The 14,870-nt window shown below is 46.6% G+C and overlaps 2 protein-coding genes across 4 annotated transcripts in view; both read left to right on the top strand.

Annotated features, from left to right (window-relative positions):
• Positions 1–14,870, top strand: part of stxbp5l (syntaxin binding protein 5L) — a 133,307-nt gene that overhangs the window by 105,727 nt on the left and 12,710 nt on the right. Inside the window, exons 21-23 of one of the 3 annotated variants that reach the window (XM_085385099.1) lie at positions 5,459–5,563; positions 8,147–8,200; positions 10,675–10,854. The exons of 1 other annotated variant lie outside the window; for it this stretch is intronic. In XM_085385099.1, coding sequence (XP_085241225.1) covers positions 5,459–5,563; positions 8,147–8,200; positions 10,675–10,854 — 339 coding nt within the window. The remainder of the gene's footprint in view (positions 1–5,458; positions 5,564–8,146; positions 8,201–10,674; positions 10,855–14,870) is intronic. One more of the 3 variants, XM_085385097.1, reaches the window with a different exon arrangement.
• The window catches only part of tex30 (testis expressed 30), a 36,197-nt gene continuing 24,163 nt past the window's right edge, over positions 2,837–14,870 (top strand). Inside the window, exon 1 of the mRNA XM_085385103.1 lies at positions 2,837–2,861. The gene's annotated coding sequence lies outside the window, so the exon portion shown is untranslated. The remainder of the gene's footprint in view (positions 2,862–14,870) is intronic.

The following is a 14,870-nucleotide window of genomic DNA, read 5'->3' as shown; positions in this document are numbered from 1 at the left end:
GAGCTCAGGTACCACATCAGGTAATCTTACTGCATAAAACCTGGAGAGGAAACAGACGCCGAAGCACTTTGTGTCATCGTATCATCCCTCAGTTTGCCTCGACGGCTGATTGTGCTTTGGTGGCTTTTAAAGAAAGGAGGATAATGGAACTGTGTTTTTAATCTTCAGAATCAGCAAAGACTCGATTAAACCTGCAAAACAACATTTCAGTAGTTGTTTAATTCATGTTTGTTTCTCTGTGTGGCAGAAAAACTGCAGCCACAGTCGATCTTTGTGTGAGATCTCATTGCTGGGGTTCATTTTTCATTGATTGTGCACACGAACGATTCATGCAAATACTCAGTTTGATGTCTTTGTCTTTTCCTCGAAGCTCAAAGCTTTCTGATTCTTCACCAAAGTCATTCACAGGAAAACTGATCCCTGCCTTCCAACCAGCAATGCACAGACCGTTCCTCTTGTCCTGTCGTTGATCCTTCAGTATATGTATGTAGTCTGGTGTCAGGCCGGATCCACGTGGGCCTGACGGGGAAACATAAACAGGTAGATGGAGCCAAATGCTAAAAACGATACGCCAGCCGTTGTTTAGTGACAGCTTTATTAAAAATCCGCTTGTGTAACTTAAAGCACAGATCCGTGTCCACAGGAGACCGAACACGAACGTAAAATCCCACCAAATGCATTTTGTGGATGCATCAGTAATTTAGCTCAGCTGTCCACAGTCTGCTCGTCGATGGTTTTCCTGTGATTGTTGTGTAAACACACACAGGACACACTGTCGGTTTGTTCTCACGTGGACTCTGCAGCCTTGCCCTTGAGCCTCCCAAGGAGAGGATAACAGCAGCGTGACAGATCCAGGACGAGCTGTTCTGTGCTGCTGTGGCGGGGAGTCTCTCAGCATTGTGATGTGGACGAGGTCACGGTCATTCTGTCCTATTACAGGCCTGTCGCTTGTTAATTAAAGAGATGGAAAGGAGAAGAATTACGGAGCGGTGGATGAAAAGCACGTGGACAGATGCGGCATGACGCTGCATGATTGTGTCTGATTCGCTTTAACGGTTAAACGCTGGGGGGAGGGGGGGCTGAGGTTCATAGTTGTAAGAACTGTTAGCAATGGCTGAGAGCAGGACGGCTTTAAATGTCAGTTAAATCAGGTTTGGACTCATTCATATTAATGCAGCGCGGATGTGAAATGTATTAAAAGTTGCGCCCGCAGACAAAGCTCGCCGCGCTGTGCCGACAGGTGCAGAGTTCACGCTTTGTTTTCTCCGGCTGAATATCATCTTCAGCCTGCTCCGTGGCCATTAGAGGCTGTCCGCCTGTCCCCGGCACACCTGTTGTGCTGTATCTGTTCAATGCCATAAACAGACTGTGGACAGCTTATTAAGGCAGCCGGCCATCGTCCTGATTCACCCCCCGTGTCAAAAACAGGAGCTTCTCTCTCACTTCTCAGCACAGCTTTCCGCTCTTGTTCCTGACCTTCCTCCCGTCTCTCTTTTGTCATCAGGCCCAGTAATTGGCCCCTCTCCGGCCTCAAAGCTGTCTCCCTTCACATCCTTCCCGTTGTCTTCTCTTTAATGTCCTGAGGTGTGTTGTTGGGGTCATGTGTTAGATTTCCTCTGGGAGCAGTACATGTCGCTGTAGCCTGGCTTGACCTCAAAAAGGGGACTAACAAGACGAGACGCGAGTGCTCGGCGCCTGACCCCCACGCTGCAGCCGTGTGAAGGCTTCCAGCACTTTGTCCACGCTGAGCCAACCTGGTACCGCAGGTTGTACCTAAACGTGTAAGCCTGACCCCACGGGGTATATTTAGCACCTGAGGGGAAAGGTGAGGTTTGATCACATTTAAAAGAAGCTTAAATACACATTTTTCAGCTAAACCCTGCTGGAGGGTTTTCTACAGCCATGTCTGTGTAATGTACAAACCCATGTAAGCACTAATTAACCTGCAGAGAAACAGTTAAATTCATCACATGCTTAAATCCCTGATGCTTTCCTTTAAATGCTCCTCGCGTCTGCACGGTCACTCAGGAGGTTTTTGTTTGTTTTGTGGTTTTTATTTTAAAATCAGAATATAAATTAAAAGTAAAATGAAAGATTCAGCAGTGTTAAAAACCTTTTCATTAAACCAGGAAGTTTCATAAATCCTAACCATGGTGTTTAGCTAATAATACACACATAGCAAAGCCTGCTGTAGCAGTGGATGGTTAACAACCACAAACAGGCAGGTGAACGTCGTTAGCCATGTGTTAATCATGTGTGCAATCCATGAATCGGGCCTTCAGGAAGCTGACCTCAAAAGTGGGAGCAGTTAGTGGACTTCAAAATAAAAGCATAACAAGAGTGTGTTCTTCACCTTAGTGAGGCAGATGCTTCCCAGCTCCCTTACACCCGCCACAAAATTAAAAATTAGCTCGCTATCAGGAACGTTAATTTAGCTGCAGATCATTCTACAAAAAGAAACATTATTTTATTACAAACATATAAACTGAATGGCAGCGTTTCTTCATTTCCTTCAAATCTTCTGTAGATATTTTTATGATGCCACCGCCCAGCGATAGTCTGAATGTGTGGCGTACCCCTGTGATGTCATCACCTCCAGCACCGTGGTAACCAACAGCTTTGCTCTGCACACTAATACAAACACAGGACCTATGGCCACTTCATTAGGTACTGGGGCGATCGTGGCTCAAGAGTTGGGAGTTCGCCTTGTAATCGGAAGGTTGCCGGTTCGAGCCCCGGCTCGGACAGTTTCGGTCGTTGTGTCCTTGGGCAAGACACTTCACCCGTTGCCTACTGGTGGTGGTCAGAGGGCCCGGTGGCGCCAGTGTCCGGCAGCCTCGCCTCTGTCAGTGCGCCCCAGGGTGGCTGTGGCTACAATGTAGCTGCCATCACCAGTGTGTGAATGGGTGGATGACTGGATGTGTAAAGTGCTTTGGGGTCCTTAGGGACTAGTAAAGCGCTATATAAATACAGGCCATTTACCTTGCGGTACCAGGTTGGCTCAGACTGCACAAAGTGCTGGAAGCCTTCAGACGGCTGCTGCACGTCCGTGATGTGAACATGCCAAAGATGCTCAGCTGGGCTGAGATCTGTGAGGCGGTTTGTTATCCTGCTGGATGCATCCATCACAGGATGGTACACTGTGGTCATAATAAACTCCACCCTCTCAATGTTTCTGAGCAGGTAATATTTTCCATCTTCTGTTGCCCAGTTTTCATGGGTCTCTCTGAGTTGTAGCCTCAGTTTCCTGTTCTTAGCACCCAGTCTGGTCTCCTGCTGACCCAGCTTGTCTTCTTCGAGCTTAAACCATGCTCAGAGCTGCCTGGCCATTCACCTCTGACCTTTGACCTCGCCGAGGGGCCGACCTCCGTAAGTGAATGACATACGACCATGACATGGTTGTGCAGTGAAAAGCTGCCACGTCTGAAGTCACTTAAATCAGCTTTCTTGCCCTGATGCAGTTCTGTCAGCTGTACAGGTCCACTGTTCCCACTGGTACCAGTCAGTCATGTCTCTGCAGTCAGAGGCTTCTTTGGCCACAGTGTCAGCATCGGGGTAACAAAACAGTAAAGTTACTCACGAGTAGGGATGGGTCCCGGTGTCCGGTGCCATGATGGCACCGGTTCTGACATAAACGGTAGTAACCAGACCGAAAAGCAGCGCACATTTCGGTGCTTTTTTTTCCTGAGCTGTGATACACTTCTAGCCAATCATTTTACGTTTCCCAGGATAGTAGGCGGGGCCAGGTACGTACGTTCAGTTAGAGCAGAGCTACAGATTAAAAATGCCCAAGGCAAAGCGGTCAAAGTCTGGCTGTACTTCACAGCAAAAGATGCAAACTCAGCAGCAACAAGTGCTTTAAGCTGATACTGTGATGCTGTCAAAGGAGGTAACACCTCGAATCCAATGAAACACCTGGCGACGCATAGCGTTTTTTTTTAAAGCCGAAAAATGCGCCGTATTTGATAGCTTGCTGCGAGACCTCACACCGAGCACATCTACTGCGGGTGTGGTGCCTGTTATCAGACCCGGAGTTAGCAACATCCCCCAAAAACCCGAAGAATAGAGTCCTGGCCCCTAGCCCTGCCAGTGTAGCAGAAATGATGAGGATGATGATGCAGCAGCAGCCGTTCTTCTCTGCGTGAGTAGCTTCATGTTGTTCGTGTGTAATTTACGTTGAGTAGGCTAACCACGTTATTACATTAATGCATGTAAGGTGAACTAGCAAACATCATCATAGCTACATGCGGCTGTCTTCTTGTTTGATGGCAGATACTCCCTTCACCCTGGCCAAAAAGGCTAAAATGACCAAAGAAAAAGTGGAAAACAGTTAAACATGAGAGGTTTTTGGACAAAGTTTGTGTTCTCCATTCTTTAAGCACCGGCACCGTTTCAAAAGTACCGGTTTGGCACCGGTATCGGATAAAACCTAAACGATACCCATCCCTACTCACGAGTGACAATAGTGTCACCGAACGAAGGATCCGATCAGGTCAGTTTATGAATGATGGTTAAAAACTCAGTCTCTCCTGGTCCTTCTGTCCTGCAGAGCGTGAGCGTTGGGTCAAACGTGGTTAGATACACAATACTCAGCTGTAAGAAAGCACCTCCTCAAAGTGAGTAATGGGACCTGTGAGTGTGCAGTAGCTTAGCATCAAAGCTGCTGAGTGTGTGTGTGTGAGCTTTACTCAGAAAGACTGCTGCCATGTTATTAATAAGGCATAGCTGGGTACAGACAGCTAACAGACTTATCAATATTACAGCTCAATCAGTCAGACACAGGAGAATCATGATTCTATCCAATGAATATTTAATGGCTGTAAGCACGTTTGAACTCTTATTCTTTCAGCTGAAGATGAGACATGAGAACAGGATTTAAACTGCTGTGTTAGGATGGTGCAGGTTAGTCTGCAGAACAGGAAATACTGAGGGAATATTATCCATATTATATTATCCATATTTATGGAAAGACTTCTGCTCACAGAGAGCTTTGAGCCATCCTCCAGGGCCTGTGGACAATCCTCAGAGGAGCTGATTGGTTAGCAGGTGGTGATGTCATAGCTGTTGAACGTAACCTGCTGCAGCACAGGTTAGGGCTGTAATATGAGTTGCTACGGCAACAGGTCATGGTTGGAAGTAAACCGCCTCCAGGATAAAGTTACCTGGAAAAGCCTGGAAAATGCTGCTTTGTAGGATGAGCCTGTGGTGTGGTAGAAGTAGCTGTAGTAGTCGTAGTAGCAGTGCTGCTGTGGTGTGTTGCAGTGATGGCTATGTGACCTTCCCAGTATCTGCTGGTGGGATGCAGCTGTTCTTATGACACCTTCTGTTTTCATAACCTCACGACTGTTTCCTTCCTATTACCTGCAAGTTTCTCTTCTCCCCAGTTCACCCACTGTGTTTGTCTCTCCCCTGTTGCCCTGAAAAGTCTGTGTCTGTTCTGTTGGATCTCCTGTTCCAGTTCATTACCCAACCTCCCTTCACAATGACCCCCGCGTCCTGCCCGAGCCTGTGGCCAGTCTGAGAGCCAGCCACTGCAGTCCAGTCTTTTACTTACTGGACAATGGTAAGAGGAGGGGTGTTTCATGGATCTCAGCCTCTTCGTGGACACCTGCTTGGAATTTCTGTCTTTCTTTCTTTGTTTGTGTCGTTGTTTTGGGAGAGGGAATAATTAGGCTGCTGTGTGATGTTGCACCTGCACGCTAACGCTGCTTCCACACTGTGAGCAACACTATCAGCAGGGCGCCAGACGTTTACTGACTAATGTTGAAGCACAGGTATCAATATAACATATTCAGCCTTTAAATAAAACCTCGTGCTCACTGACCAATGGGGACACAGTAAATTCATAACAACGAATCATATTTCTTTGGCTAGCACAAATGTTGTATATATAATAGAAGCTGTAGACGGTAGTTAAACAGCAGCAGGTGCACAGGTGGAGGAGGCTCCTCCGTCACCTGTGGTGGGTCATGGGTCAGTTCAGCATGAAGCATCTGCAGTCGAGAACTAATAAAACCAAGCAGCAGCATCACTGTGTGAAAAGTGCGGTCGAAGCCTCTCGCAGCACGTGTGAAGCCTGCAGTGCAAACAGGCTTACAGGACTCCAGACTGTGGCTGCTCTTCAGTGTGCTCCATGCTGTGTGTGTGTGTGTGTGTGTGTGTGTGTGGAGGGCGGGTCCAGACCTCGGGTTCTTCATCACCCTGCAATGCTGCTGAGGCAGATGGGCTGCAGCTGCAGCACCGGCGCTTCAGCCTGCCTGACATCAATCATCGCGCCTTCGCCGGAAGCTCACATCTAAACACAAACATGCTCCCGTACCTGGCGATGGCGCTCGGGGTCTCTGTCTGTCTGCGTGTCAGTAAAGCTGCTGTCTTATCTTGCTGTGCTCTTGGCTAACATTCATCACTGCTGTCTCTGACTAACTGCATGGAGCCCTCTCTGATGAATAAGCCCTCAGCTTGCTTTGGATGTTCAGAAGTTAGTTTTTCAGAGGTTTAGTCCTGTGTTAGCCTCGTTTGGGATGTCAGCACTCTGCACATTACTGTAACCTGGACACAACCTGGCTCTTGTCACCTTGATCGGTGACAAGAGCAGCAGGATGGTTAGAGAAGACAGATGAGCACGGGCCTGACGAGCCACAGGAAGTACGATGGACGCTGCAGTTATGTCTCTCAGAGGTATCTGTGTTGTCTCTGTGCTCGCCGTCCGTGTGGACAGATAAGACGTTACCTGCTGAGAGCCGGTGCAGGCGAGAAAAACAGGCTGATAAATATGTAAATGCTGCAAATGCAGCGACCTGCAGGGTCACAACAACAACTCTAAAGATCCACCTGCTGCTGGATAACAAGAAGGCTCCATTCTGCTGTGAATCCTGGAGTAATGAGCAGAGTGCTGAGGTCAGCGATGAGGCTGGTCCGACATCAGTTACTGTCACACGTGTGTTTTAAAACACTGTGTGCACGAGAACAATGCAGAACACACGTGAACGCGTGACATCGCCACTTTCCGTCTCTGTGGTTAAAACCAAAGGTGCTGAATTCCAGTGGGTGCAGTGCATGCTGGTTAATATTCATGTCACAGTGAGAGACCCTTCGGCTCCTCAGATCAGTCCCACCGATTTATTTTGATTAAAATACATTTTATGATGTGTTAATGCAGCCGCTGAGCCATTAAACAGAGGAAGCATCTGTGAGCTACAGGTTCATTATGAGAACATAATTCCTGTCGTTGCATCTCCAACGCTGCACCTTTCGTGCGGTCGCAGCAGCATCTGGTGACTCTGGTTTATTATGAAGAGCGCACAAGCACTCGGCCCTCATCTGTTATCTCATTAGCAGCACTTATTCAAAAGTCCGTCGAGGTTCACGGAAGAAATGCAAACAAATGAATGACCGGAGATTCGGTGAGACCAGTGTTTCCCATCACACGCTCAGCCGCCGCGTCGGCCGTGCAGCAAACATGCTGAATGACATCAAGCAGGTGTTTCGTGCTTTTTTTCCTCGTGGTCATCAGCTGGATCGTGTCTTCTAAATCCCGCCTTCTTCCTGAGGGGAAACTGACACGTGACGCCTCGAGTTCGACCTTTGCAGTTCTCTCCTTACTGCAAAATGCTTGCAAAATGTGTATGTGGTTATTTTGGTTGCCTTCAGTGTCTGACTTAGTTTTTTTATGACACTTTGTGGTGTCACCCTGTTCATTTGTTGCTTCCACGTCAAATCCCAGGCCCACAGAGCGGACTTCATTATTCCAGGTGCAGACTTGAGGAGGAGAGTGATTAAAAACATCAGAATGAGTCTTTACACGTTAAGAGATGCAAAGAGAGCACCTGCTTCAAATGACTAATCACTGAGTAATCGCTCTGTCCACTCGAGACTTCCTGCCGTTGCGCTGACTCAGTATCACTGATCGTGCCGGCCTGGGATGACAGTGGAGCATGCTTTTTGAAAATATGCCTGCAAACATGCAAGTGCACCAGTTTGCATGTTCTTTGTTCATTTGGTTTCTTTTCAGTTTTTCCCCACTTTGGTTTGCCATCGTTTGAAGCAGACTACACCTCCTTTGTTTTCTTCTTCCATGATTTCTTTTTTGTTCTATTTTATTTTGAAGGGATTAACTGGTGCTTTGTTTCCTATTCTTTTGTTTCAGTAAAGGGACCCGGCAGAAAGTTAAGTCTGCCAACAGATCTTAAGACTGATCTTGGTACGGTAGGCGAAAGCCAGCAGTTTTCACTTGATTTCCTTTGAGTTTCTGCTTTTCTCATGGTTTCTAGGCTTTTGTGTTGCATTAGTACTTTTGGATTTCACTCAAACTTTCCTCTTTCAGTTTCCTTGTTGCTCTGTCCGCCTGTTCAACCAGCCCATGAGACTGTCGGCCTAACGTGTTCGTCCATTTTGCCCGTCAGTGTGTTTTGATTTAAAGCGTCTGTGTTTGTTCCTTCTACATTTTGCAAGTGTTTACAAAGGTGATTTGTAGCTCATGCCCATATTTGAACTTGAGGCATTCTATCGCTTTACCATGATTGGACCATCCTCTGATTTATGCAACCTTTCCTCCATTGACAGGCTTTGCTCTGCGGTGCTGGATCACTTGCTACCTCGCTCATTGTAACTGGCCCATTTCTCTCTTAAACAGCCTTCCTTCCATTTTGACTGGACCCCCCCCCCCCCCCCACCCCCACCCCCCATACATCTAACTGCTGCACACACATGCAGATCTCAGGTTTCCCTCTGCAGCGCCACGCATGCTGTCGCCTCCCAGAACTTCTGCTTCTCTAACCCCCCCAAACGTGCCTCCTGATTTTTGACTTGCTGTTTGGTAAATGCTCCATCAGCAGGAAGGGTGAGGACAGAAACCCAAACTTTGAATGCAGCACATTTAGTTTTGGTGTCGTCATCGAACATTGAAGAAAACAGTAGAGCTGCAAACGCTGAAGGTTTAAAATCCACAACAATAGAAACCTGTGTGACAGGAAGACGCTCGAGTCTATTGTGTTTGTGCCTTTGTGTGGATGATGTGTGTTTGTGCGCGTGTGATGAGGGGGTGGAGTGGGATGTGCACGTCAGCACAGTGTCGCGCTCTCAGCTGTAAACCAGTTTCCATCAGAACATTTCGAGGCAACGAAATGAACAAAATGTGAAGCCCGATCGCGGCGGCGTCAAACGCTCCGTGTTACCTGCAGTTTTTCAGTCCCCGCGCTGCCTCGTCAGTCCTGCTGTGAAACTGGGTGAGTGTTGCACGTGGACTGGGTGGCACCCTGGAGCTTTTCATCTTCACTTTGAAATTGAATCATTTTTGCAGCGACTGGCTGCACGGCAGAGCTCTCTGGGCGCCGGGGACGAACGATCGGAGAGGAGCGAGCGGGGAACGTTCGAGTGTTTGCACAAATGATCATGATATTGTTTATCTGCTCCACTCGTCTCCATGTATAAGACCTTCCACCAAAACACACATGGAAAGCTTCTGTCCTCCCACGGCAGCGACCACAGCTGCTGTTAATCTGCTGGGGGGGGTCACTGATAAAAAGGGGGCTCATGTACTCAGTGAGGATGAGAGCGTAGTGATATGTAAATAAATACAGGGTCAGTGTGTCCATATACTGATGTTTATTATCGCTGTGATGCCCACCTGTGAGCTCCGCCTTCATTATTTAATCGGCCCTTTGTGTACGTTGGAGAGCTGGAGTGTAACTGTGGCGTCTCTAGAGCTCCTCTGTGGTTTAAAAGTGTGCCGGCTTTCAATAAAATGCACACGAGTCAACACCACGAGAGCGCATGTTCGAGGGTATTGTTTCATTTCCATAGTGAAAAACGGGCCACGCACTAGTGTGGATCGGTACCAGTGCCGGCATATTGGGATCGATCCGGCCGCCTCTCGTGCCCGCTCACAAGTATGGCTGAACACAGAACAAGAGAAGGTCAGCCCGGCCTTTCTTTCCTTTGTGTCATTAACAGGGTCTGGCTCCAGCACAGTGCACGGACTCGTCCCCGAGGGGTAAAGAAATCACCGAGTGTGTTGGTATCAGCTCTGTCCGTAGATGAATTTGTAGCCCAGCCAATATAAGCGAGTGCTAATTTGACAGAATAAAGAGCAGAGCTTGTTTTCGTTCTTCACCTGCAGCTTTGGATGTCATAAAGCTTTCTGCTAAAAACAAGGTTTCCCCACAGTTCACTGAGATAAAAGCAACAAAGTGGAGATGAAACGAGCCTGTTTTATGTCACGTCACAGACTCGATGAAGCTGCACTCACAGTTTTACTCTGCATCTTCCTCCTCTGCCCCGGCATCCCCTCCTTGCACATACTTACTTCAAACCACTCTCCAGCCTCTGTCACTCACTCTCCCTTTTTCCCTCACTATCATCTTCCTAGTTGGCAATCAAATTTTCAGCATCAGCTTGCTCCTCTTACGCTGCAGAAATATTCATCTTCATCGGTCATCTAGTGTCAGCCTGCCTTTTTGCAGTCTAGTAGACAAAGCGTCTCCCGGCAGGGAAAAGCAGTTATCTCCTTGGAAAATCTCGTCCCTAATTTGAGGTTCCCTGCCCTGATTTTTATTTCACTTCCCATCAAACTAAATGACTTGTGAAGATGGATAATGCAGCAGTAAATCAGAATATGTTTAAAGTTGAATTACATCCCTCTTTCTGTTGTTTGCTAATGCTTTGCCGTTGTTACAGATCATGTCAATGGACATTGCACTAGCCCCACCTCCCAGCCCTGCTCGGCGGGGAAGCCTCGCATTCCGATGGGTCCCGAGGGGCCACGGCTTACCCGCAGAGGCCCTGGCCGACCGCCCTTCCGCAAGGCCCAGTCCGCTGCTTGCATGGAGATCTCTTTGCCTGTGTCCCACACTGAAGGTGTGTGCTTGTCCTCCCAACTCCCATCCCTAACCCTCTATAACAAACCCCCCTCCCAGCAAGTGCATGCCATCCTCTCACCCCAGGGTAAGTGGAGAAAGGCCTGACACATGGTCAACACAAGGCAAGCACATGCTAATGCAAGTTAGCAGCATGAAATCCAAAATCGGGGTGTGGTTCTGCAGAGAAGATGCTGCAGGGTAAACAGAGCAACACACAGTAAGAAAAAACAAACGCACACTTATACAGCTGCACGGTAAAATAACCAGACTGCATCTGCAGGAGCTGACAGTCACGTACCAGGACACCACTGTTGCATTACAGCATGCCAATCGCACTCGTGCAGCTTGCATTAGCATCAGCTTACAACATTCAGACTGCAGGTTCTGCTTCTTCTGAATGCAAGAACGAGTCCTTGCATTGTGTCCTTGACTCTGCTGCTTGTGTCGACGATGTTGCAGGCCTGAAGGTTGGTGATTCAGTGATTTAACCAGTTTTTACTTCTCCTGTGCCTTTCTGTCTTTCTTTCTTTCTGTCTTTCTTTCTTTCTTGCATTTTGTGCTCTGCACCGAAACAGCAGAAGGATCTGATGGTTTTCCTCATCATGCCACAGATTTATGATTATAACTCTATTTGCCTTTCTGTTTTTCTCGTCTCATAAATAACTTCTGGATGTTTTCTGAGATGAAAATGACAGCGCATATTAAACTTCATGTAGCGTTGCTACACTTATCGAGTTTTTATGAGCTATGAGCAAAGGGAATGCACACATCTACAAACACGGGTTATAAGTTTGTAGATGTTTGCAATTTCCTCAAACTGAAACCACCAGGACGTTTTTATTTTTACCTCTAATAACTCTTATCATCAGAAGGAGCACAGTTCAAGGAGGACAATAATACAAGAGCACCGCACGAGTTGACATTTTCATTAACAGACATGACATTTATTGTCTTTCCATTTGCGCTCGCTCTTATTCACACCCTCACTTTGATTTGCACCATTTAAAATGCGATGAACCCACAGAGGCTCCGTATTCCCAGTGATCAGTTTAGAAACATGAATGCAAACATATGCTTTTGTTTTTGAGTCTGGCTGTAATACGCTTCTGTGTGGTCATGTGTGTGCGTTTGTGGTTTTACAGCTGTTTTTATATCGTTGTCTGCTAATCTGAGTTAGAATAGGGAAACGGTTCAGTTTTATTTATGTAGCACCAAATCACAACAACAGTCACCTCGAGATGCTCTATGTTGTAATGTAAAGATCCTACAGTAATACAGAGAGAGTCACCAACAATCAGACAGCACACCCTCGTGGGGAGGATATACAGCCCTGTGTTTTAAATTTACAGCCCCCCCTGTTCATCCCTCATACCAACTACAAATACACAATTTCATCGACTGTATTTTTCGGACCATAAGGCGCATTAGGCGAAACAAAACCGTCAGATAAGTCAAACTTTACTCTCCTCATTCTTCTGTGTTTATATTATGCTAACATAGTTGTGTCGCTAGTGATCACGTAGCACATCATTATATAGCAGCTAGCCCAACTTCAGTAACCCTACAAACGTCACTGCTGTTTAGTTTTCTGTCTTCATTTATGTTGGAAGTGATAACAGAGCTGTACGTTTGAATTCTTTCAGAAATCTCTCAGTCAGAACATGCAATATCATGTTTAGCTAACTAGCGAGCTAACTTCCTGCTAACTTCTAAGTCTGTTAAATTTAATAAATTCTGTTTGCATGGATGTTAAACTTAATTGTTACACCTGGTAAAGCAGCAACGCTGATAATTTTATTAAAGATGAAAGAATTTAGACAGTTTTTAACTCTCAGTGATGCTGCAGTGTTTGTTTGACTTTGGGACCTGAAAATGACGGAGTTTAGGACCCAGATTACTCCGTGAGGCTCCTGACTACAGTAGCTGTAATGCTCCAACAATCCATCACGCGGTGCGGCTTCGTAGCTTACCACAGTCGCACTAAAACATTTTTGACAGATTTGTGAGCGCCGTGTAGCACATAAAATCGGTTCAAGGTCAGTAAGCACGATCAGAATTCATAATTTGAGAAAATTAAAGGATTTTAAGTGCGCCTTATAGTGCGGAAAATACCGTATTAGCTCTAGATAATACATTTATTTATACATTTAGCTCTAGATTTTTTTTAGGTGGCCAAAATATTACTGAAATAGAAGCAGAACGTGAGATAACTGGGAAGATGTTTGTGGTGATCGACAGATGCAGACAGAGGTCGCCCCCTGCTGGCTTTGGTGTTACATTTCACTTTCCTCTCAGAACATTTGAACTACGATTGGCTGAACGAGAACTGCTGCTTTAAGACAAACATAAAAGCCTTGATAATTCATTTTTCCTTATCTCCCCAAGACAGCATGACTATCTTAAAGACAAAATGAGAATGAATTTTTGACCTTTGTTGGATAAAGTTTTCCTTTCTTCTTTTACTCATCGCGTGACAAACGAGACGAAGGGAGAAAAACACATAAACGTCCTGTCAAGTGAAGACTTAAACTGCGATCCCAGCAGTATAATTTCGAGTTGCTGACCTCAGAAGTGACAGAGAAATGGCCTCATGCAGGATTAGCAACCACGTAATTACAGATTCTGTGTGAATTGTAACACTTAGTCTGTCACAGCCTGACAGACAACACTAATGCAGGGCGTCCATTTACTTTGAATAAACATAAAAAGTAGATGCAGATCGTTCGTTCTAACAGGACTCTGACTCTGTCCTGTCATATTAAAAGTTTTATGATCTTGCTTCAGTTGGAGAAGAGCAGCAGAAGTATCAGTGGGAGTGTCTGCGAGCTTCTTTGTCTCTGTGGTGATTCACAGGGTCGGGTTATATTCAGAAGGTGTTAAAAATAAACAACAGCAGCCTAAGAGCAGGTTCAGACCAGATGGCCGTCGGCCCCGAGGGTGGAGGAGTCGTCTAATGATGCAGGGTCTGATCTAAAGTGTGGAGCAGATTGCAGCAGCCTGTCACACAGCCCGTGTACATCAGTCACAGTGGGCCCAATCATCGTGTACACCTGATGAATCACTGGCTTTCTAAGTGCTGATGCACCACATAAACTCGTCCCTTGCAGAAAGTACACTCCTGCAAAGCTCCACTCGTGGTCCACTGATGGGTCGTGTTTGCTTAGACGCAGGCGCCGCCAGATTTACAGTCTCAGTCAGGTCACGACAAACTAATCTCTCCATAGGAGGCTCAACATTGTGACAGTTTCCCAAATGTCACAGTTATTGTAGCCAAACTGCACGAAACATTAGCACACCACAGTTTGGCAGATGATCACATTCAGCACACTGGGCTCTGCACGTCCAAAGGCTTCTGCGCTGGGATCATCAACAGGCACTCTTAAGAACACGTGTCCGTTACTCCGGAGTACAGCTGACCCTTTTACAGCAATTCTGCAATTAAATTCATGCCGCCATCTTCACCGACCTCATTATACAACAGTGACCTGGAACCGAGAGGGAAGCAGTTTTTCATTAGCATAAGCTGAATGTTTTATTAAAGCCACGGTTGGGGCTCCAGCTGCATCACCAACCACACCGATGCAGATGATTCAAAGCTGCTGTGAAAATATGCATAAGAAACTGTTCAACAGACTTGTTGCGTAATTTTCCATGAAACTGTATACTAGCGTGGGCCCGTGGTGATTAGCATAGCCATGCCGGTTGCCTAGCTGCACCTGACTCGAGCGCAGCCCGATGCATTGAAACATTTTGCCCGGACCTTCTGTTTGCGTCAGGCTTTACTTCAAAATAAAGGCAGAAGCAAAGAAGCCATTCCAAGAGATTTAACACCAAATGGAAAGAAAACGTTGTTATTTTAGCTTTTTAAGTGTGTTAGAACGCTGCCTGAGCATCCACTAACACACCGAGTGTCCTTCTGCCTCTAATGATTTTGCAGCTGTCATGAAAGCGTCCAGAACACGAGGGTGGTTCTGCTGCAGGCCTGTGCACACGCAGGCTGTTGGAGGCGCAGAG

Source organism: Rhamphochromis longiceps, linkage group LG16 (genome assembly GCF_057381845.1).
Source record: "Rhamphochromis longiceps isolate RC_006_pf linkage group LG16, R_longiceps_female_GT1.1, whole genome shotgun sequence".
Lineage (NCBI taxonomy): Eukaryota > Metazoa > Chordata > Actinopteri > Cichliformes > Cichlidae > Rhamphochromis > Rhamphochromis longiceps.
The sequence above is the reverse complement of the archived record's forward strand: the minus strand, read 5'-3'. Positions and strand labels throughout refer to the sequence as shown.